This window comes from Scleropages formosus, chromosome 6, assembly GCF_900964775.1.
Source record: "Scleropages formosus chromosome 6, fSclFor1.1, whole genome shotgun sequence".
Classification (NCBI taxonomy): Eukaryota; Metazoa; Chordata; class Actinopteri; order Osteoglossiformes; family Osteoglossidae; genus Scleropages; species Scleropages formosus.
The window spans coordinates 9845559-9868118 of NC_041811.1; the positions used below are offsets into that span (position 1 = coordinate 9845559).

A 22560-nucleotide genomic window follows, 5' to 3' on the forward strand; every position below is an offset into this window, starting at 1 on the left:
TCGGCCAAGCAAAGGCAGCCCCTCTCGCCCCGAGAGCCCCCTTCCTCCTTTTGACTCTTAATGCACCTTGCGCTAACCCAACCTTCTCCCTCAAAGCCCTCGAACCTGTGCCCCACGCAGTGTCCCTCCTTCTCCTCCCCCTTTCTCCATGTAGAAGACTCAGATTGCAAGCAAAACATAAAAAGAGGAGAGAACAAGGGGGCTAGGACAGCCGCCTCGTGCACTAAGGGGTAACATGAAGAGATGAGAAATGAAGGAACGAAAAGACTGGCTGCAGCAACGCCAACCCTACGTCCTGTATGAAGAGCACCCTCTACATCTCAAGGTGGACCGCTACCACCCGCTCCTCTGCCTCATTTTTCTCTTCACTCTCATCCACCACCGTGAGTCACCGCTTTGATTTGTGTTGTTCATGGCTAATATTCTGAAGTGTTTACATAAAGAACACCTACCCCCATCCCGCACAGATAAGTACCCCTAGGTGAATGGGTGAACTGGGAAGTGGGTTTCGTAGTGAACCTGTCTTTGAGCACAGCCCTTCTCTTAGAGCCTCAAAAGCAACAATTGACACTCCACACCGAGACTAGCAACACTTTTTTTTTTTTTTTTTTTTAAGTCGAAAACACATCTTAGCCAAGCAGGGTCAATACAGAAAGTGCAATAAAATGACTGGGAGGCTTGACTGCACACCAAACAATTTTAGCCATTCCTAGAAGAAAAGAAGGCTTGAAATGTGTTCTTAGTTCATGCAGGCAGCATTGTTGCTCAACAGTTGATCCTTAGACAGCAGGTTAAAAAGGCAACAAAAAAATTCACCCTACCTTGGTATTGAGAGATCTTCATTATTCCTTTCTCCTCTCAGTGGATTAGGGGCTGGATGGTATAATTTTTTTTTTTTTTTTTTTTTTTAAAAAGTGTTGCTCTATGCATAGGTTCATTGTAATCCTTTGTTATACTCCACCCTTGATTCATCCACATTCAGAGAAAGTGAGTCAAAATCTTTGTACCAGTGTATTTGTCTCTGTGTGATCGTTGTACTATGAACCCATTGGTAATTGTTGATGTTGGGCATGATAACTTTCCTACATTTGCACAACTGTGACAAGTGAATTTAAAATTGTAATATTTACGGTTTTCTTAACCATTCCTAACTGACGAGTATCCAACTACTCCGCCACAACAGTCCCCTCCGTTCCACTGCAACACCTACAAAGAATAATTTATAAGTAAATAGTTCTTCATGGACATATCTTAAATGTGTTACATATTTTTGTGGTACACCTATGGGAATTGTGCTTCCACTGTTTAGAAGTTAGTCAATATGTAAGATTAATGAGTATTAAATTAAGTGATTGAATAAATGTAAACTTAAATGTATGATAAAAATATGGACAAATGAACATGGTATATAAAATGTGGGACTTATTCCCAAGCAATGTGTTGTTATACATACTGATACTGTTTAACGAATAGAAAGACAGGTATTGGGAGGAAGGGCAACTGGGAGTCCGATGCTGCTGTGACATCTTCTGTATCTTAATTGCTATTGGTTGAGAGAACCTGTCTAGCAGAGCTGTGCTTTGTCAAGAAATAAAGTATGTGTACCAATTTCAGTTTTCAAATTATTTTTTATGAATAAACACCAATTCATTATATATTAGAGGACCACAGCGCAAACTGGTTATACCTACACCAAGCAGGTGTATCAGGCAATAAACATTATTAAAATGTTTACTTTAGCTCAGTTTTATTCATAAGAGAAAAATACAGGATGAATCACATCAGAAATATACAGCTGAATATTTTGTAACCCCTTCATAGTGTTTCAGAAGTTAATTTTCTAGTGATTAGATAATTACTCCAAATAAATATAGATTTTATTTAGTTAAATTCTGTATTAAATGATGGGATCCCTTAACTTCTCATGCCCACAACACCACAATGTATTTAATGTACAGATTAACAATAACTGGGCCTGAGGCCGAAAGCAGCGACGCATCCTCTTCCACATTTTCTGCAAAACCAACTCGCTTAAATATACAATATGTTACATTTGGAGTATTTACACATTTGCTTTACAAGAAAGGATCATCCTTCACTTTAATTTTTCACGACTGGCCACCTGATTATACCTAAAATGGATTTATAGACCCATTCAAGCAACAGATTACATGTGAAGATCTTTAATCTTGTTGAAAACTCTCAGGTGGAGGGGGAGAAAGAAAGATTAATAGCCCCCCACACCAAAAATATGCTAAGGACCCAGTGCTTAAAAAGTGAAAGGTCACCTCAAATTCACTCAGGCCCTTCAGCAGTGAAGCCATTCTGACTTTGTGGTACAACATGCAGCTGCTACAGCAGACCTTCTCAACACACCCCGTGAACACCCTCGAGGTTCCCTCACTATACCCCACTCTGGCATCACTGAGACCAACACTGGCATTTCATCTTTGCACAAAATACAGAACTGCAAATCTGCATTCCTACACATCGGAGACTGTCCAGTTTCAAGCTGGGTGCACTTTCCAAATGGGTCATACATTTAAGCAGCAATCTGGTGTTGCACTGTGAAACATCACAAGTTCAGCTACTTTGTCCAGAATACAAGATGTGCAGTTAATGCTGAACTAATGCTACATAAAACTAACTGGGAGGGGATATGGGGGGAGTGGAATGGTTACTCATACTACAGCTCAGCAGGTCTAAGGTCATTACCATGGGGACCCTGTTATAAGAGGAACTGTCACTACATGGTGCAGGCGTGTCTTTCAGCTGGACATAAGTTTGCAACTAACATCCATGTCACTTGATCCTTCATTAGTAGTCATGTACCCTCTCCTCCCATACTTGGGCCAATACTGACAACTGCTCTACTGTGTGACCTTATCTACAGTAGAGAATTAGAGCCAGAAGATGGGCATCTCCTGCCAACACGACTCACTCGGAAATGTGCATGAACACGTGGAAAAGCAATAATTTTGTATACGCAGGGAGTGTATATGCACATCAAATATGACTGCACCACAGCCTTGTAAAATTCAGAAGTTAATGATAAATAATATGCGTACAGCAAGGCTCCTCACTTGTGCAGATATGCCTTTTTGGGTAAGTCAGAAAATAATCTAGAGCACTTTAATAGTCTACCTCATGGCCTTTATTTTTGCTGGATTTCAAGAGTAATACTCATCACATCAAACATGTTTGTGTAGTTAAGTGGAGTAGATGCAAAAATATAACCCTTATCTTGAGCACAGATTTATGAGGATATGAAATATAAACTAAATCAAAAGGAAAGTGCTCTTTCGTAACAAGCGTACGCATTCAACAGCCATGAATTTGGAAATCTCACCACAAGCAAAACTATTCCACGGACCTCAGGTGTGACATCTGCATACAGTTTATTAAACAATCCAAAATTGCCATTCGCAATTCCTTAAAAACTTACTTTGACCAAAATCTGTTTCTCCTTTCTAAGCATCCCACCTTGCAGTCTGGTCAGATACAATACTTCCACACAACTGGGGAGGGAAGAAAACTTTTTTTGCCATACATACCTTAAAAATCCAGTTTTTTTTTTTGTCCAGTAACAAGGGATAGTATGTCTTGCTGGAATGTCCTCCGGCTCTGGAGCTTCACTATGGGCAGGGCTACAGCAGCATAACCAAGGCTTATAAGCACACTGTTGACTGCCCACCTTGATCTGCCACCAAAAAACCACTCCGCTCCAGAATGTGTACACATGCTACCCTCATAGGCATCAATAAAGGGTTGGGGAAAAAAATCAACAGGGAGTCTCACATCATGACAGGGAAATGGACATTCTGCTTTGTCTATACTATGTTAGTTTTTCCTGCCCAGAAATCAATGAGCAAGACCCTCTAATAAAGTACAAAGTGCTTTTCAACTTAACAGTATTTATGCAGTACAGGCACAAGTAGATTCCCACCAGGTAAGGATGGAGGAGTAGAAGGGTGGGGACATAGCCACCCGCACAAAAACCCCAGTTCACATTGCAAAACTCCCTTAAAATGCACAATGGACCAAGATGCATTTCCCATGGCCCACCTTTGAGTACTCTGCTGAGTTGGGCAAGAAGGGGTTTGAGTGAGGGACCCAAAATATGGACTCGACTTCATTGGAACCATCTGCGTTCCAGCAACACCATATAACTCTGCGGTCTACTCTGTGGCAATACAATTCACAATTATTTTTGGGGATAGCATGTGGTTGTTGTCATTTGAGGATATGTCATCCAGCCTTTAAATGCTCCTTCACCTTACAGTGCTTCAGAATCACTCATGAGCCTGTCTTACACTAAAACAAAATAAAAATGGAACAGAGCAGAGGGTCTGTTCCTTTGTGGGGAGGGGGGGGGGGGGGGGTTAGGACTTGCAACAGGGTGGACAAAAAGGTAAGGTTCCTGAAGTATGCCTTCGTGAGGTACCATATGTAGACTGGTGTTCTCAAATCACCAGGATCTTGACCTCATCGTGCTCATCAGCTCGGTAAAAGAACGGGATGCATGGGTTCTCGCCCAGGAAGGGCGCAGGCCGGGCCTGTGGGTTCTGAATCTCCTGCAACAGCTGCATGATTTGCCTGGCTGTGCCATCCTCACGGGGCCTGAGCAACCGTGCCTCCTGGTTCTCTAGTACCCGCTGGGGGTCCTGCTGTGTATCCAGTTTTGACAAGGGTCCATGACATGAAGCTAGGTCCATCGCTGTGTTCATGTTTATGGTCTCTGCGTATGCGAAAGAAAGAACGGCGACAATGAACCGGAGTCTACCATGATCTTCAACATAAAATAACTAATCAAATTCAACTAAAGATAACAGAGAAGTATCTTCAATTCCAAGTTGAGTTCAGTCAATGACAACATAAGCACAGATAGTATACCTGGCCCATCAACGGCATTAAGCTCCATACGCCTCTGGGCTGGAAGGCCTGGTTCAGTGCCTCCAGGCAGCAGGTCAGGGTTGTTGGTGGCACCGATGTAGCGGCTGTGCCAATCGTTCCTCTCGCTCACCAGCCGTAGTACTAGCTCCTGCAGTTCTGCCAGCTTGGCCTGTGGGGAGTGCATAAGAGGGAGAAAAACGGAGGTCCTGCTTCACACTTTCATTTCCAACATCCCTCCATTAGAGCTTCACTTCCAACAAAAGCCATTTTCAGAGGTCTTTTCAGTGACAACAGAAGAGAGTACCTTCATCTCCTCCTTGTCTTTAGCCAGCATGTTAATGTACTGCTCCTTCTCCATGTGCTTCTGCTTCATGATGGCTCTTTGGTTCTGGTAAAGGGCAATGTACTCTCCTGCACACATGCAGTGAGAAGTTAGAAATGTGCAAGGATAACCTACAACCTTCATTTCCTTTTTAATACGTTAAGGCTGCAGGTAAAATTCAGAGGAGACTAGTTTTGTGACTAAAAGTTCAAATGCTTTTAGGGTATCATCCTCAGCAGGTTAGACAAGATACCTCCCTTTTGTACTTATACAATATAATTTATGGCATGTTACATTCTTCCACCTTAGAGCTGTATATTTTGATGAATCCACTGAGGTTAAACTGTATTAAACAAGCACCCCAAGCACAAAATAAATGTAACCTCCTTGGAACAATTATTTAATGTGAGTGAAATAAATACCTCAGATTTTGTCAAACATGGCTGCTTCTACAGAGCACAGCATATCCATCTTTCCAGGGCAATTAAAATTTTATATTCGAACAGTTAAATTTAATTTAGAAGATACTTTACTGAACTATTTTAAGTTTAGTACAATGCTAAAGCACAGTCCTTAAGTTAAAGTTTATGAATGACACTAACACTACACCAAGTGGTTAAGTACAAAAGTTACTGAGCTAGTGAAATGATATTAAAGCCATGCTCACCAATGGTATCCGTCTCCCCAGACAGCTGGATGCACCGGTGCTCCAGCTCCTCCACCCTCTCACGCAGGTCAGCTTTCTCCTGCATCAGCGCTGTGAAGCGTACTTGCAGCTTTTCCATGGCTGCGTGCAGAGCCTCATGCACTTCCATGGGCACACCAGCCCCACCGGGGGCTGAGTCTGGTAGGTGAAGGATACACGATGAGAGGCAATGAGGAACCGATGGGACAAAAATTCATAAAAAGCAGAGAGATCATTTAGCTCCTGCTGTGGATTAAGGATGTTAGACTCCAGTCCTGGAGGGTTGTATCTCTTCTGGTTTTTACTGAGCCCCATCACCAACTTTAACTATTGGCAGATTATCCATGCAAGCATTTCACCTGTATGTGCACCCTCACCTGAGATGTGGTGCTGGTGCTCCTTGCTCAATGCTGCCAGCTGTTGGAGCGCTGCCTTGTGTAGCCGTTGCTCCTCCTCCAGCCTCTGATGAGTTTCATCCCTCTGGGCCTCCAGCTGGGAGAGGGTAGAGATCAGGAACTGTTCCTGAAATGGGAAGGAGAATATAATTTCTCCCCATGGTTCTTCTCAGCCTAAAGCTCTTGATATCCAGCTTACTGATGCAAGGCCATGGAGGGCAAAGGGAAGCGCATACAGCAGAATTCAAACCTTGAGTTGATGCTCACAAGCATTATTTTGGTCCCCACTCCATTAAATTTCATTACCCCCATCTTACCATGTCTTCTTTGCTTTCAAAGTCCTCTGGAATGGTGATGGATGACTTTTGAAAGTTCTTTTGGAAGGACTGACTCTCTAGCCCATCACCTGGATGGAGAAGATAATTGATGCACTGTTGGACTAATAGCACAAATAAACCTATCCTAGTATCACCGCACCGTGCATCAAGCATACCTTGTTCCCTGGATTGTACAAACAGGTCTGTGTTGTTAAGCAGCTCTCGCACCTCTGCTTTCAGGTCTTCATTGTCCTTGGCTAGCTGGTTCAGCTTTGCCTGCAGTTGCCACCATACCATTAAAGAGCACAGGAAAAATAGTTTTCAGCATCATGTAATGTTACATGAAATCTGAATGTTTCTAACTTGTCAGCGTTACATATCTGGACACTTCATTATCACAAATAAGCTTTAAAAACACAGTGACCGTAGGCTCACCTGGGCTTCCTCCAGCTGCTTGCGGCTGAGGTCTAGCTGCACTTTGCTCTGCACCTCATCATGCTGCAGCCGGTCCATTAGCTGCGTCTGTTGAAGAAGGCGCCGATGGAAGTCCTCACGTTCGACTGCCAACTGCTGGTAACCTGTCGTGTACTGCTGGAGGTGGGCCAAGTACTGGTCACGTTGCTCAAGCACTGCTTGCACTTCCTGAGCCTTTGCCTCCAACTGTGAGGGAGTGAGGGGCAGATGCACTGAACACGCACGCACGCACACCTTTTCCTTCTGTAAGGGCAGGAATGATGGTAGGGTTTCTGATACATTACATCTAGACTAAAGGGGATGCCAACAGCATTCTTCCATACAAAAAAAAGGTCAGAAAGCACTAGTTTGCAAGTGAAACAAAACAAAAGAGGAGAGAACAAGGGGGCTAGACAGTGGCCTTGCGTACTGTCCAAGTTCTAATCCCTTGTGATTGTGTGCTACTGAAAGATCACCTGTCATGGCCAAAAGTCCATTGGGACTTTCTCACCTGCTCTTTGACATGGTGCAGATCCTCCTGTAGTTCACCCATCTTACGAGCTAGCTCCTTCTTCACATGCTGCTCTGACTGTAGCCCACTTGTAAGCTCCATGTTCTCATTAGTCTGCCAAGAAAAATGGAAGTATGGCTGAAGTCAAGGACACTGGTTTACATCCGCTTACAGAGCAAAATTTAATCAAGAAGCAATTAATGGTTGAAATAAAATGCCAATTTAGAGACTAATATAACAGTGTTGTACATTCCACTGTACATGTTAAGTAACATGGCAAAAAGTGCTTCTAGTCATAGAGATATTCTTGACAAAAGTCAGAAGTATCCTCTGGGATTCTGTATTTGGTGTCAGAGTGGGATTTGGATTATCATTGGGCAACCCAGTTTCAAATGTAAGTAAAATTCAACCAGTAACTTTAAACTTTGAATGGGTGGCATAGTGGCACAGCAAGAAGCGCTGCTGTCTCTCAGCACCAGGGTGGTGCGAGAGAACGTGGGTTCAATCCCCTCTCAGTCTGTGTGGAGTTTGCATGTTCTCCCGTGTCTGTGTGGGTTTCCACTGGGTGCTCTGGTTTCCTCTCACTGCTGTTCAGGTTTCCCCCATAGTGCGTGAGTGACACAGAGTGTGCTTCACTGATGTATGGATGAGTGACCCCCTCTAAGTAGCGTATCTAGCAGTGTAAGTCACCTTGGTGAATAAGGTGTGTGGGCTGGTAACACTACATAGTACCCATTGGAAGTCACTTTGGAGAAAAGTGTCTGCTGAATGAATAAATATAAACGTAAACTAGACCGATCAGAGATGAAGTGCAGGGTATTTTAACATGGGGGTGGGAGATGCAGTGATGTTAGCCACAACAATTCATGTTAACATCTGCGATGCACTCGAGGCATACTGCTCACCAATTTGACAAAGCCATTCTGCAGCTCAGCCAGCTGTTCCTTCAGCTCCCGGTTCTGTGTGAGTGCACGGCTCAGAGTAGCCTTGTCACTCTGTACATCCTCCAAGATTCGCCGGCGGTCCTCTACTTCTTCTGCCCGGCGTTCTGCCTCACGCTCCAGCTCTAACAACCTCGCCTCCTGCTCTTGGCAAAGTCGGCTTAGTTGTTCATTGTCATGTACCTGGGCCAGAAGGAACAGGATCAGGGCCAGAATACCAGGAATCAACAACAAATGAGTCAGCCAACGCCCAATAGAGGAGTACCCACTTTATTTACAAAATATCAAGGGAAACCATTTACACAGACAAGCACCTAATTTTATAGTTCTATCCAGTTAGAAATTGGTTGTTCTGCAGTACCACAACTCCTATAGGGAGGTAAATGAAACCTTAACATGTTGAATCCTTACCTGTGCCTGGTACTGTGAGCTGAGTGCCTCCTTTTCCTGCTGCAAAGAACACACGGTCTCTTGGAGAGCCAGCTCAGTATCTGAGGGCCCTGCAGACTGTGCTGGGTCCTGGGGCTCTGCTTCCAGGGACACTATAGCTAAACAGACAGCACACTGTATTGTGAATAAGAATATACCTGTCTTGCAGATTTAAATTTGGAAGCATTACTGAACCAAATAAATGGCTGAATAATAAGTACGAACAAGAGCACTAGCTCAGTCTTTATGAAATCATGACGGTGTCAACATCAATTTATGCATGCCTGCACCATACAGAACCCATAGAAGGGTTGACTAAACTTGTATACAGTCAAGGATTAACTCAGTACATGACTACCTGCAGAGGTCTTCAAATCTGTAACCTGAGACTCCAGTTCCTGGATCTGTACTGAAAGCCTGTCTCTCTCCTCTGACAGCAGTGTCACCTGTGGAAGTATTTAACAAGAAAATGTAAAGCAAAGGATAGGCAAAACACACACACAGTCTGAAACCGCTTGTCCCAGACGAGGCTGTGGTGAACCGGAGCCTAACCCAGCAATACAGGGCATAAGGCTGGAGGGGGAGGGGACACACCCAGGACGGGACACCAGTCCGCCACAGGGCACCCCAGGTGGGACTCGAACCCCAGACCCACCAGAGAGCAGGACCCAGTTAAACCTGCCACACCACTGTGCCCCCTCATGTGCAAAACAATCACATGTTAAAAAAAATTTAACATTAATGACTTTCCTTCCATTCTGTTATCTAAAAAAGTTATAACAGTCTTCAAAAAGTATGGTGTGAAATTACCTCACACTTGAGAAAAGTATTTTTGTAAGGAATCCCTTATCAAAAGATTTTTTAGGTGGGAGCCAGACGGACACTGAACCTGGATGAGATCAGAACAAAGAAGGTGGTACCTGAGAGAGCAGCTGCTCTGTTTTGTCCTTCCACACGAGGCCTTCCTCCTGGATCTGTATGGCATACTGGTCCCTTTCCCTCTGCAGTTGTGCAACAGACTCAAGCAGCTATGGCACAAAGACTGAGTTAACAAAGGGCAAAAAAAAAAAAAAAAAAAACCACATACACAAATATTGCTCTTAAGTCAACATGACCCATTTCACTGCCGCATGGTCAAACACTTGAAAGAATCATTCTTAAACATACTGTGCAGGATCTTGCACATATGAGCCACACGCACCTGTGCTGCATGAGATTCCATCTGAAGCTTTTCCTCTATGAGCATCTGCACCTGCTGGTCAGAGCTGGGTGGTCCAGACTGGCTGGAGAACTGACAGCAATGGGGTAGCATAAATATAAGATTTAACAGACAGAACTTATTGCTTATGAGCTGGTCAAAGCACATGGGCCATGCGGTTTGCTGAAGCTAAGGGACAAGCACATAAACAATTAGAAAAAGGGGCAGGAAGTGAGGTGCTCCCACCTGTTGTATCATGAGGTCAGCCATCTCTAGCCTCTTTCGCAGTTCCTCCAATTCAAGTCGCATGGCTGAATTCTCATTCATTCGTAGCTTCAGCTGTTCAGACACTTCAGAGCTCTGTTGCTTGACCTCCTCATTGGCCTGACTGTGGGATACAGGGGATGGGTATTAAGGCTCAGACAGGAAAAACAGACAAAGACCTGCTGAGCAATCAAGCAGGAAACAGAAGGAATCACCAAAACAGAAACCAATGAGCAGATAGACATCACAACAATAAGACATTCAAAACAAAGAAGTTAAAAAGCAAACAGTTTGATGGAGAAAGATGTGAGAGATCAATTTAATTTGTCAACTGCTTACTTACTTGAATCTGTACACTTCAAGTCTGAGGCTGTCTCTCTCCTTTTCCAGTTCTTTATTGTGCTAGTAGAGTAAAAAAAATTTCAGAAAAACTTAATGTGGCACCAACAAAGCAACCAGCACCACAGTGCCCAGGGATGTAAGCCATAACCAAACTGGCCGTGAGAGAAGTGCTTCTTACGTACCCAGAAGTACCCTTATGAAAGGCAATATAACATGACTGACTTTGTTTATAGATCCTTTTCTTCAAGGTAATGCCCAACTAAGAATGAACAAAAGCAGATTTCACAAAAGCAAGAGAGCAAACCACATAATACCTTCTCAAACTGCTTCTGCTGTGTAGACACAGATGAAAGGGTTCTCTCAAGCTCCGACACCCTCTGCTTGCTTGCCTGCAATCGGTTGCTCAATTCTTCTGCCTCCACTGGAAAGAAGAAAAACCAATCAGCGATCATTCCTACTATACAAAACCGGACAATCTTATTTAGTCAAGTGAGTCAAAACACTATAAAAGAAGTTTTGGATTAAGGCAACTAACAGGTATACACACACAAATATATATATGTGGCAAACACGAGCTTGCTAAATGTAGCATGAATGGGTTAAAAAGGGCCGCACCAGTCTTCTGCCTGGCGGCCTGCTGTGTGTAAGACAAGGCAGTCTGCAGCTCAGACTTCTCTGACACCAGGATACCGATGGTCTGGATGTGGACCTGTCAGTGAGCAAGAAGAGATCAGTTAACACATGGGGTTGGGCAGAGGGATTTGTCACGTTCACTCATGGCCTACTAAAATTCTTACCAATACGAATTTATTTTGATAACAGTTCAACATGAAAGAGACATACTGCTGCAGCTACTAGGAAGTGAACTTTGGTAATCTGTGAACTTGCCATAAACATATGTTGCTTCACCAAATGCTTTGCAGGCACCAAGGTCAAATAATTTCTCAAAAAATTAGAGACTTAGGTTACAATGAATGCTAAATTTATCCAACTGGATGAGACGAGTTTGTACTAATTAAGTTAGTCCATCAGTTTTACATACTTAAGTTTACATTTCCTGCTGTTCCAACATGCTACGTACTTGCAGCTGTTCTCGCATTGCTCCTTGTTCCTTGACAAACTTCTGTTCAAATTCCTTTCGTTCCTTGATAAAGAAGAAAATGCAAACAATGTGACACCATCTTTAAAGCATACACTTGCTATGCTATTGCATAATGAGAGGAGAAAGCAATGTTCTTATTAAATGTGAATAAGAGTAGAAGGAACAAACATTTCCATAAAATGAACAGTGGGCAGAATGTAGTCATTTCTTGGTGCTGAACACACAAGCAAAATGTCTGTGCTGAGTGAGGTCCTACGTCCCCAACCCATTTTTGCAAAATCTGATGAATGATGGCTCACCTTCTGCAGCTGCTCTGAAAGCTCCTGGGACTGCTGCATCTGTCATGTGAGAAATATTAGGTGACACAGGGTGAACTAAAATCAGTTTTGCAGCAATCTGAATTCTGAACCACACTCACCACAACATTCTGCATCTGTTCTAATTGGGCACGAAAACTAAAGCAAGTAGACCTAGACACAAGGGTTACTTTCAATACTTTCATAAACAGATGATGCTGAATTAATCTAACAGCAGCAGTATAACCAACAGGTATGGACTGTTATTCCACTATCATCACTTGCAAGACCTTCTGTGAAATACAACATTAATGTATCCTATGTACAGTACCAGTGAAAAGTATGAGGACTTAACTGGGACCTTGGGTAACACTTGCATGGGGAGAACTAGAGAGAACAAAAGTACAGCAACCCATAAGGGTCATCCTTCTCCAGAAAATGCTGCAGAAGAGCTGGGAAGACAATTCATTTCCTCAAACTCGCTCACCAAATGCAAAAAAGCATTTCAACAAGTGTAGACACTTCACTGGCACTGTACAAAAGGTCAAATAATGCAGACTGAACCCACTGTCAATCCAACCTAACCTGTTGAACAATCATTTCAACAATCAACAACCTGTTCTTGGCTGTATAAACTCTTTCTCAAACCTACTGAAGGGAAAACATAGCTGAAGAAACTGTTCTAAATGTCTGTTAGGCACTGACAGAAGCAACATATAGACACACACCTCGACATGCAACTAAGAGCAGAGCGTGAAAGATCCTCCATCATGATTCTAGGTTAGGTTAAAAACACAGACTATTCATGTAGCCTTCCACAGGGGTCTCTTGTCATTTCAGCTATTGTTAAGCTTCTGAGCAAAGCTCTAGAGTAAATGTAGAAAGGTCAGGGTTGGGGGGGGGACAAAAAACAAAAAGAGGCATTCAAGTGTGATTGACCTGTGTGCAATCTGAGAAAGGCATGCCTGTCAACAAGCAATCCATGGACGCCATCACTTTAACAAGCGCATCTCAGCTGGAGCTTGACTACAACCGTGTATGCGTGTACAGGTATGTGCCGCTTTACGTTGTTTCAGGCAGCGACAGCCCGCATGTATGATGGTGGTCCCATAAATATATAATGGACTGAATAATTCCTATCAAAGAGCAACGTCGTAGCCGTCCGGTCATAACACGATGCATCGCTCACATGTTTTAAGAATGATTTGTAAACAAACACACTGTACTGCCAGACATAAAGTATATACAATGTAATACACATTTAAATGTGTGCAGGAGTTGTGTGTGCACCTGGGCCATGTGGAGTTACTGAGTACAAACAAGCCATGGTAGGTGGGGTGAAAAAAATACAAAGGGACATTCGCACATTGCCACAGACAGCAGTGCAGTCATTGCCATGTGCCTCGACAACATGCGACACACAGACACACACTCTTACCAACTGTTCTAGCTTTGCACTGAGCTGAGAGTTTGTTAGACGGCTGGAGTCGAGGGCAGCTGCCAGCTCCTGGTTTCGAGCCTGACGTGCGGGCATGCAGAGAAGAATGAAGAGATACACAGGAGGAAGGCAGTACAGAGTAAGGGATGGGAAAGGACAGAAGGAATTTATTTAGAAAATATTTTAAAAAAAAAAAAAAAAAAAAAAAAAAAAAAAAAAAAAAAACATAAGGACATGGAACAAGAAGAATCACTGAGGTCCAAGTTACTAGCTACTCTTGTAAAGATGGTCAGGCAGTGGAGAGGGAGTATAATTCAGGTCCAATTACCATGCTGCTCAGACCTATGTTTCAGGCCTGGGGAAAAAGTGGAATTGCATTGGGCAAAATGGCTGATCAAGCTACCGTTAATCAAATGGGATCTAAATTGTCCCACCACCCAGAGTAGGGTGAGCTGTTCGTGTCCAAGGGGCACAGCCCTGTAGGTTCTAGAGCTACTTTCTAGTGAAAGAGCAGCATACAGTAAAATTTCAATTACACCAGTGCGCCAATAAAAGAAACATATGGAACTGCATTCCGAAGGGGAATGAATAGTTATTTGGTAATGATTAAATATGTAGACAAAACAAAAATATATACTATGCCAACTTTATGCAAACTGAAGAGTCCAGAAAATGCATATCTTCTGACAATCCATCCATTTATTTTTGTCCACATTAGGTGTATGGCAAATTATATATGCTACAATGCTGAATCCTACTGCAGCTTACATAGGACATTATTTGACTTTAAATGATGCCATATGTTTGGGGGTGGAGCATGGACAACTTCCTAGAAATATATCTGGACAACATTATTCACTATTACTCAGAATAAAACCTCACAACTTTTACTGTCAGCACTGAACATACAAAAGTATGGCAGAAGAAGCTAAAACAAGGGAGAGAGGGTACAGAGGTCCATCCTGCTAACGGCAAGTCATGACCATATGGGCAGCGTTCTCTACACTGGGACAGCAGAAATGTAATTAAGGAAACTATAGTGGGGTGATTGACCACTGCCCCAGATCACATAATTGAACAGGCTCCTCCTACATTCCTCTTATTCACCTAACAGACCACAACCTTTAAAACAGAAAACTTGGGAAAAACAAACCACAGAAGCTCACTTCACTGGTCCACAGAGGCAACACAAAAGCAATGTTTCCTGCATCATACCTCAAGTTGCTTTTCACTGGTGGATGTCACGGAACTGTCCCCGTTCACATAGGATGATGGTGACTGTCAACAATAACCAATATAAGTAGGAGGCACAAGTGCACACACAAATAGATTTACATACAGCTATTGCATGAAAGCAAGCAGCAGCAGGATGAAGTGACTTAGCAAACCCTTGGGTATGTAAGGACAGCAACAAAAATACTGTTTACTTCCTCTTTGTGCATGCTTTCCCCCACCAAACCATGCAATTTTATGTAAATTACATGTGAGAACCCAAAGAGCTTACCATTATCTACTATTTTACAATTACCCGCACAAACACTTGATTTCTCAAATTGTTTGGCGTACTGGAGAACCTCTTGAAAAAGGCATTATGCAAAAATTAAACACCCTGTACAGAAAGGAAGAATGAGACAGGCTGAAGAGAAGGCCTACCTCAGAAAGCAGGCCATTGAGCTGCTGGGAGAGTTGACGCAGACTTTCTGTGGATGACAGAGGCCTGTAGACAAGTGTATTTCATTAGAACAACTCCTTACTCAAAATTACACACAGATTTTCACCTCATTCATGCAAACAGCAAAACAGAAATGGAAGCTGCCCTTTACTGTGCAAGTTTCATAACTGGGAGTGGACACTGCAACCTATGGGTCACAAGACCAGTTCCCACTGCACCACCTGTTGCCCCATGTGTATTATGGCATCATAATCAGATGCAGAGCAGATGTCTGGTTTGGCAGCAGTCCATCACATATGGCTGCCAAAGGACATGGTAGTAAGGTTTCTGTACTGAGTGAGATGGAACTGTCCAAAGGGCCAATAGGCCAGACCAGGGCCAAATGGACACTGACACTTACCTATCATCTTCCAGTGAGTTTTCACTGCAGTTTGCATCCTGGATGGAATTCCGCTAACAGAGGAGAACATTTCATGTGAGCATTCAAAATCAATATGAAAACATTCTGAGAGAACGTTATATTAATTTAAGAGAAAGCATGCTAACAATGGGTGGGGGGGAAAAAAAAAAAAAAAAAAAAAAAAAAAAAACAACCCATGGAGACATGGAGCTCAGTAGGGCAAAAAAAAACCATTCACAAAGTAAATCCTCTGTACAATCTTTTACCTTTTTAACTTTTAATGATTCTTGAAGCTGGACAAATGATAGACATTCATGTGAGATATTAGCAGCAATGACAATGGAGGTTTACCAGAAAGGGAACAGAGACACATGCATACAAACGAACCTGGGCTGTAGCATCATCACTGGTGGTATCAGAGTTAGCAGTATTAGCAGGGTTAGACATGGGTGGGGCGTGGGTGGGCTCTCCACACAAAGTGTCAGCAGGAGGGACATCCGGGGACCCCCGGCCCTCCCCATCGCTGAGAGCCTGGTACAACACACAGCAATGCACAGTAACGCACTGACAGATTGGGGTAAAAGCACGCAGACACACACACATATCTCACAGACCAAGACAAACGCAAACTCAAAAACAACATTAAAGGCTTCTGCCACACTGGCATTGCAATGATTCCAGTCAAACAAAAAAGCAGCAGCAGCAACACAAAATCTATTTCCTGCCCAGCAAAAAAACCATGTGTGAGGGACAGACTGGGTTAATGCAGTGGCTGGGATCTGGTATCCGTGGAATACTGAGCAATTGCGAAGTTAAACCATGGGTTCTGTTTCCATTGGGTATGAGAGGAGTTTAACAAAAAAATACATAAACATAAATGAGCTGTCAAGACATCCAAGAGCATGCAGTCAAAGAGAAAGACAGAAGGGGCAGGAAGCTCACCTGACTGTTAACAAATGGAGGCAGAGTGACTCCATTAATGAGACTATGATCAGACACCAGAACTTTCAGAAGGTTCTGAATCTACAAGGAGAGGAGGAGGTGGAAGACCAGGAGAGAACATAACCAAGCAGGTGAGTAAGTGAAGGAACGATCAAGCACTTGGGGAGGACCACAGAAAAGACAGTAATAGTGCAAGGGTGGGGATCATTAAGGCATCAGGCATGAGTACACTGCTTCAGCATTTGGGAAGAAGAGGTACAAAGTCAGCACTGGTTTAAAGAAAATTCTATACATCTACTCAGTAATGTAATCCAGATGCAATCAATTCCTTCCTCCTTCAGCGCCTATGGAACAATCCATTTGTTAAAATGAAGAGAACCTAAAGACATCTTTAAGGTTTGTTGACATACTAAATGTAACAGAGGTTTCAAAGAAACTAATGTTTGTCCATCATCATCAACCAGAAAAGGAAGCTTATACTTATGGAATGTGTTGTAACTGCAGCACAAAGACAATGTTATCCTGCCTCAAACTACAAAACCAGTTTTTAACATCGCTGCACAAAGAATGACCTTATGCAATTTCAGCGTACATTTTTTTTCCCCCCCAAATAAACAGGGCATCACAGAAACAATTTTGCCAATCTTAATTTTCAGCAGGGGGGCATAAACAATTTGCTATGACTGTATTATGCTCAACAACAAACATTTAGAGTATATTAACCAGGAAAGGATTTTAATTATTAAAATAAATTTCATCTGAACTCAGAACACATCAGACAAAAAAAAAAAAAAAAAAAACCATTAAACACACATGGCTGTGCCTGTCATGGAAAGAAGCACTAAAGCTTCCAGTGTGACCTATTAAAACCGGCACCGTAAGGTCAACATCTGGGTCCCTCTGATCTGTAGCGGAGAAGGTACTCACATTGTCAGGGGAGCGCCTCTCCTCTGTTGGTGTGTCTGTGCGACTCTCTGCCTTTTGCTTCTTCTTCTTCTTGGATCCTGTGACCCCAGGTGGAGGGCTGCTCTTCTGCTGAAACTCCTTCAGCTGATATGGGACAGTGAAAAGGAAGTGGGTGCAAAGATATAGGGGGGATTAGAACCACACAAACTTCAGTAAAGAAACACAGAAAGCGAGTAGCCTAGCTCTGTCAGCAGAACCACTGCAAAAGACAGAAATACAAAAATCCCCACTGAGAATAGCTGTCAGTTATGTCTGAATTCTGAAGCACCAAACAAAAAGGTATAAGAGTGGTCTTATGGTTTGAAAACAACCCAACAATAATCTACAGCAAGCGCAGGCCCAGCACTTAAATAGAGAAAGACTCTTGGTAGAAGCTTTCAGATCGAGTTTCACTTTGCTTTCAGAACCAGCTACGATGAAGCTGCATTCATTTCACAGACGATACCGTGAGGAGAGTGAACCAGAGAGAATGTAGAATGCCATGAATGTATTACTACTACATGGACTTGTATTCAGAAGGGAACTTAAAAAGCAAAACAAAAAACCCGGTCTACTGGACTGGTAGTGGAACACAACATCAAAACAATATTCAGCCTGCTCTAGCCCCCCATAATCCTTCTGCATAACAAAACTCAATGAATGAGATACTTTGTATGTGAATTAATCAAACAGCTTAAAGAATAGGCAAATTCTGTAGAGGTTACAGTTAAACTGTCATGTTTCTCCAAATTTGAAATAATACCCAAATCAAACTGCATGCAATAAGGAATCTTAGAAGCAACATACATTTATTCATTAAGCTTTCCTCCAAAGAAACTTCCAGTGAACACTACGTTGTAATATCAACCCACACCTTTTCACCCAGCGTAACTGAGAACGCTACTACTTACAGTGTGTCCCACCCGTGCAACACACACACACACACACACACACACACACACACACACACACACACACACACACACAGACAGACAACGGGCAATTTAGAGTTACCAACTGACTTGAAAGCATATCTTTGGACTTAAAATCACCAGGTTGCTGGTGGCAACAGCTGGAATAATGATCTTCTGGCTAATACAGTGTGCCTCAACCAGTCTGTGGGATCAATACCAGGAGTGGCCTCATTCACCACACAGCATGCTTTAACATGTCAATAAAAATAATGCCAATATTCCTCAAGGACAGCAGTCCCTAACTCAGCTGGAGAAAAACATGACTCCCAAGAGTGAAGTGAAGATTTGAAGATTTTCTCACCATATTCCAATGATTTTTCACACCACCGGTCACAAACACCACGTGAAGGTGCTGTGTAACTTGAATATAGTTTTTGGCAAATCCTTAGGACGGACAACACTGACCTCTTCTCAAATTCAAGTTGAAGCGGCCAACGGCAAGCATCAAATACCGTTTAAAATAAACCTGCGCTGAGGATCAAACGTGCAACAGAAACACACACACATCCATCACTGCTGGTTCATAGCTTTCAGGTACCAAACAAGGACTATGGAAAAGCCAGGAGAAATGGCAACGGCGGAAACCTCCCCTATTTAAAATACCCCATCGCCACGGAAGTGCCCACTGAGACCTTAACCACAGGAGGAGAGACACAAAACACAAACACAGACGCACTTCCGGCTTCCAAGAGATAATGGGAGGAGAGGTATGGGCTAATAAACAGAGAGAGGGGCTTGCCTTACAGAGATGTCAATGTGTCACAGTCCTGTCTGTGGTTGACAAATTCACTTTGAAGCTGCTGGTCAACAATGTTACGACCAGAGCGTTTGAACGCGCACATATACTAGAAATAGCCCGTCATTGAAATTCATGCAGTATTTCTGTCTCACACTGAGTGACACTGCGAGAACACTCTCAGCGAAATGATCATCATCTCCAACACCGACACAGCGGTGGACACAACCAGAGCACCGAAGAAATTAGGTTTCAGTATTTCTGAGGGAATTATATTCAACCAAAACGCCACGTCGCCCGCCTCTGACCGCTCCTCTCCCGCACTGAGTGACTGTGTAAACTCAAACTGCCACTTGTACAAAATTCGAGAACGCGATAACAGCACAGTCACCGAAACCATTATCTCAAAACAGTTATAAAAACATTTTCTCCTCCTGTTTCGTGAACAAAGCGGTCATGCCGTAGGCCTAATCTAATCCCCGATGTTTCTTACTATATCTTGGCCGGAAAGCGGTCGCCGCCTACCCGAACAAACGAACGACGGACAGTCAGAAGACGTGGAACTCAAAGCATTCGTCACATGTTAGGAATCTGCGACATCTTAACTCAAAGCATAATTATATAAAAGCAACTAAGTTAAATATTCCCAACGGCGGAAAAACAATGTTTCATACCTTTTTCTTGGCCGCTGCGAGTTTAGTCTGCCTACTCTGGTCTGCCATTCTGTGTCGTCCGGGACGGCAAACGGCACCACGTCATCAAATCAGATTGGCTACGGAAAGTCATCAGGATCACAAAGCACGAGTTCCGTACGCGTGCGTGAAAATCGGTTCTGTAAGCGATAGGAGTGTACGGTATACACCACAATGAGCTAGTGTCTTTAATTTAACAGAACCGAAGAAATATAACAATGCTAACGTAGAAAAACATGAGCAATGGTCCAAGTCTCTCAAAAGGGCGAACTCTTTTTTTCCCATTAAGAATTTACATTTTTCCTATAGCATTAATGACTAATTTCTCCAGTAAAAAAAAAGCTGCTGAACGTTACTTCATTATCAGACACTTTCTACAAAGCAGATTACAATGAACTATGTAGTGTTATGAGCCCACACACCTTATTCACTCAAGGTGACTTACACTGCTAGATACACCACTTACAATGGGTCATTCATCCATACATCTGTGGAACACACTCTCTGTCACTCACACACTATAGGGAATCTGAACAGCATGTCTTTGGACTGTGGGAGGAAACCAGAGCACCCAGAGTAAACCCATGCAGACATAGAGAGAACATGCAAAGTCCACACACACCGAGCAGAGAATCAAACCCATTTCCTCTCATACCACCAACAGCTGTGAGACAGCAGCACTACTTGCTTTGCCACCATGCCACCTCAAAGTAAACAGAGCAATAAAAGTCAGTACAGTTATTATAGTCATTATGTAACCGAGTAAGTGAACAAATCCAGGAACCATACTGAGGCAAATATTTATCCAAACAGTGAGTGAGTAAATTACGGGATATCAGGGAGTGTCACCTGGAGAATGGCCATATAGCATGGTATTTAGGATGCTTAAATACTGAGACAATTTTCAGTTATGCTGTTTCTTTGTAATTTTAACTCAATGAAAGCTGGCTGTCAGGGGTGCAGTGGACTTGGCCAGGGCTTGCTGTGTAGTGGGTCTGGGGTTCAAATCCTGCCTGGCAGTGGACTGGCATTCTGTCTGGGATGTGACCGCTCAGCCTTGGGCCCTGTGTTACCGAGTTGGGCTCCAGTTTGCTGCGACCCTGCCCAGGACAAGTGGTGGTAGCCACTGTGTGTGTTTAAAGCTCGATACCTGCTATATAGCAAATCACTTTGACAAGAACCAGCAGTGCTATTATGTCACATTTTAGCACTTTTTAACAAACTGCTGTGTACACATTGGTTTTACCTGGGGCTGACTACAGAAATTTGCATATAAGTGGATTAAAGTTTTTCGCATAGACCCCACCTTACAGACAGCAAGTCATGCTGCTGAAAACAGAGAAAAGACTTGGGTGCCTTAGTGAGCTGGATACCTAATATTGGGAAATCAATAAACACATCATAAAGACATGCTGTTCAAGTAGATTGGCGATTCTAAAAAGTTACTCATAGTCTGTGAGTGACAGAGAGAAGGCGTGTTTCACTGGTGTATGAATGAGTGATTCATCTTAAGTAGCACACACACACACACACACACACACATTTTCAGAACCGCTTGTCCCTCACGGGGTCACGGGAAACCGGAGCCTACCCGGCAACACAGGGCATAAGGCCGGAGGGGGAAGGGGACACACCCAGGACGGGACGCCAGTCCGTCGCAAGGCACCCCAAGCGGGACTCGAACCCCAGACCCACCGGAGAGCAGGACTGCGGTCCAACCCACTGCGCCACTGCCCCCCATCATCTTAAGTAGCATTTATAGCATTATAAGTCATTTTGGGTGAATAAGGTGTGGGCTGATAATGCTACACAGTGTTTTATTTGACAGTTTTGAAGAAAAGCATCCGCTAAATGAATAAAAAAAAAAAAAAAATGTAAATGTAAAAGCGTTAAAGTTTTCCCAAAGGAGTGTCAAAGCTGCTGAAGTTAGCGTTATGGTTAGAGGTATTTGCAGGTATAAGGACAGCGACATGGCATACATAGGAAACCAGGCTGACAGACTCAAATGCTGGTGCGTTTATTTCTAGAGCACAAGAGTCTTATTCACAATCACAGAATGGAGGATCGTAGAGGTCTCGGAGTAGGGTGAGGAGCACATCTTTTCAGGTTGAGGTTCCACAACCAAGTGTGTCTGACTAGCTGCTTTTATACTCCGTGGTCATCAGGCGGGCAGTTGGGATGTGGTTGGGGGGGTGACAGTGACCGTACCCCTCCCTCTATGGGCAGCTCCTGCTGCTCTATGCTGGGAGGGAGGATGCCCCCGGGATGGGGCGCTGGCCAGTCCAGATGGTCCTGGTGGAAATCAGCAACAAGTACAGGGTCCAAAATATCATGTGCAGCAACCCAACACTGTTCCTCCGGCCCATAGCCCTCTCAGTCTGCCAAGTACTGTAGGCCCCCCTCGTCGCCGACAGAAATCCAGAAGCGTTAGGACGGTATAAACAGGGCCCCTTTCTATCTGAACTGGTGGGATTGGTGCAATGTCACTTGGGGCATGGAGAACGGAAGTCCCACAGGGACTGAGCAGGGACACGTGGAAGATGTCCCTGAGCATAGCTTTCTGCATAATCTTTATCCATTATGCAGTTTTGAACACTGGCGCTCTGAGCACCG

At 43.5% G+C, this 22560-nt stretch overlaps 2 protein-coding genes across 10 annotated transcripts in view; one reads left to right on the forward strand and one right to left on the reverse strand.

The window, feature by feature from the left end:
- The window catches only part of dnm1a (dynamin 1a), a 67954-nt gene extending 67307 nt beyond the window's left edge, over positions 1–647 (forward strand). For 4 of the 5 annotated variants that reach the window (XM_029252723.1, XM_029252724.1, XM_029252727.1 and 1 more), the window contains one exon: positions 1–647. In XM_029252723.1, the coding sequence (XP_029108556.1) occupies positions 1–61 (61 nt within the window). In that variant the 3' untranslated portion in view covers positions 62–647. The other variant, XR_003797748.1, reaches the window with a different exon arrangement.
- A 239-nt stretch (positions 648–886) lies between these two features.
- On the reverse strand, positions 887–20000 carry golga2 (golgin A2). 5 transcript variants are annotated; one of them, XM_018732885.2, is made up of 27 exons: positions 19930–20000; positions 17528–17650; positions 16046–16189; positions 15659–15711; positions 15240–15303; positions 14802–14864; positions 13587–13667; positions 12152–12190; positions 11832–11894; positions 11366–11459; positions 11065–11171; positions 10752–10810; positions 10391–10532; positions 10148–10237; positions 9867–9974; positions 9305–9392; positions 8929–9065; positions 8482–8700; positions 7577–7690; positions 7048–7272; positions 6789–6888; positions 6613–6701; positions 6278–6392; positions 5883–6059; positions 5198–5304; positions 4894–5062; positions 887–4738 (listed from the first exon to the last, which is right to left on the reverse strand). In XM_018732885.2, the coding sequence occupies exons 1-27, from the start codon at positions 19975–19977 to the stop codon at positions 4464–4466; spliced, it is 3093 nt and encodes a 1030-aa protein (XP_018588401.2). In that variant the 5' UTR covers positions 19978–20000; the 3' UTR covers positions 887–4463. The 5 variants fall into 5 exon arrangements, with proteins under 5 accessions (XP_018588401.2, XP_018588400.2, XP_018588402.2 ...); XM_018732884.2 differs by having other exon boundaries at positions 6278–6422; XM_018732886.2 differs by lacking the exon at positions 16046–16189 and adding an exon at positions 16601–16681 and having other exon boundaries at positions 6278–6422.
- Positions 20001–22560: the final 2560 nt, after the last annotated feature.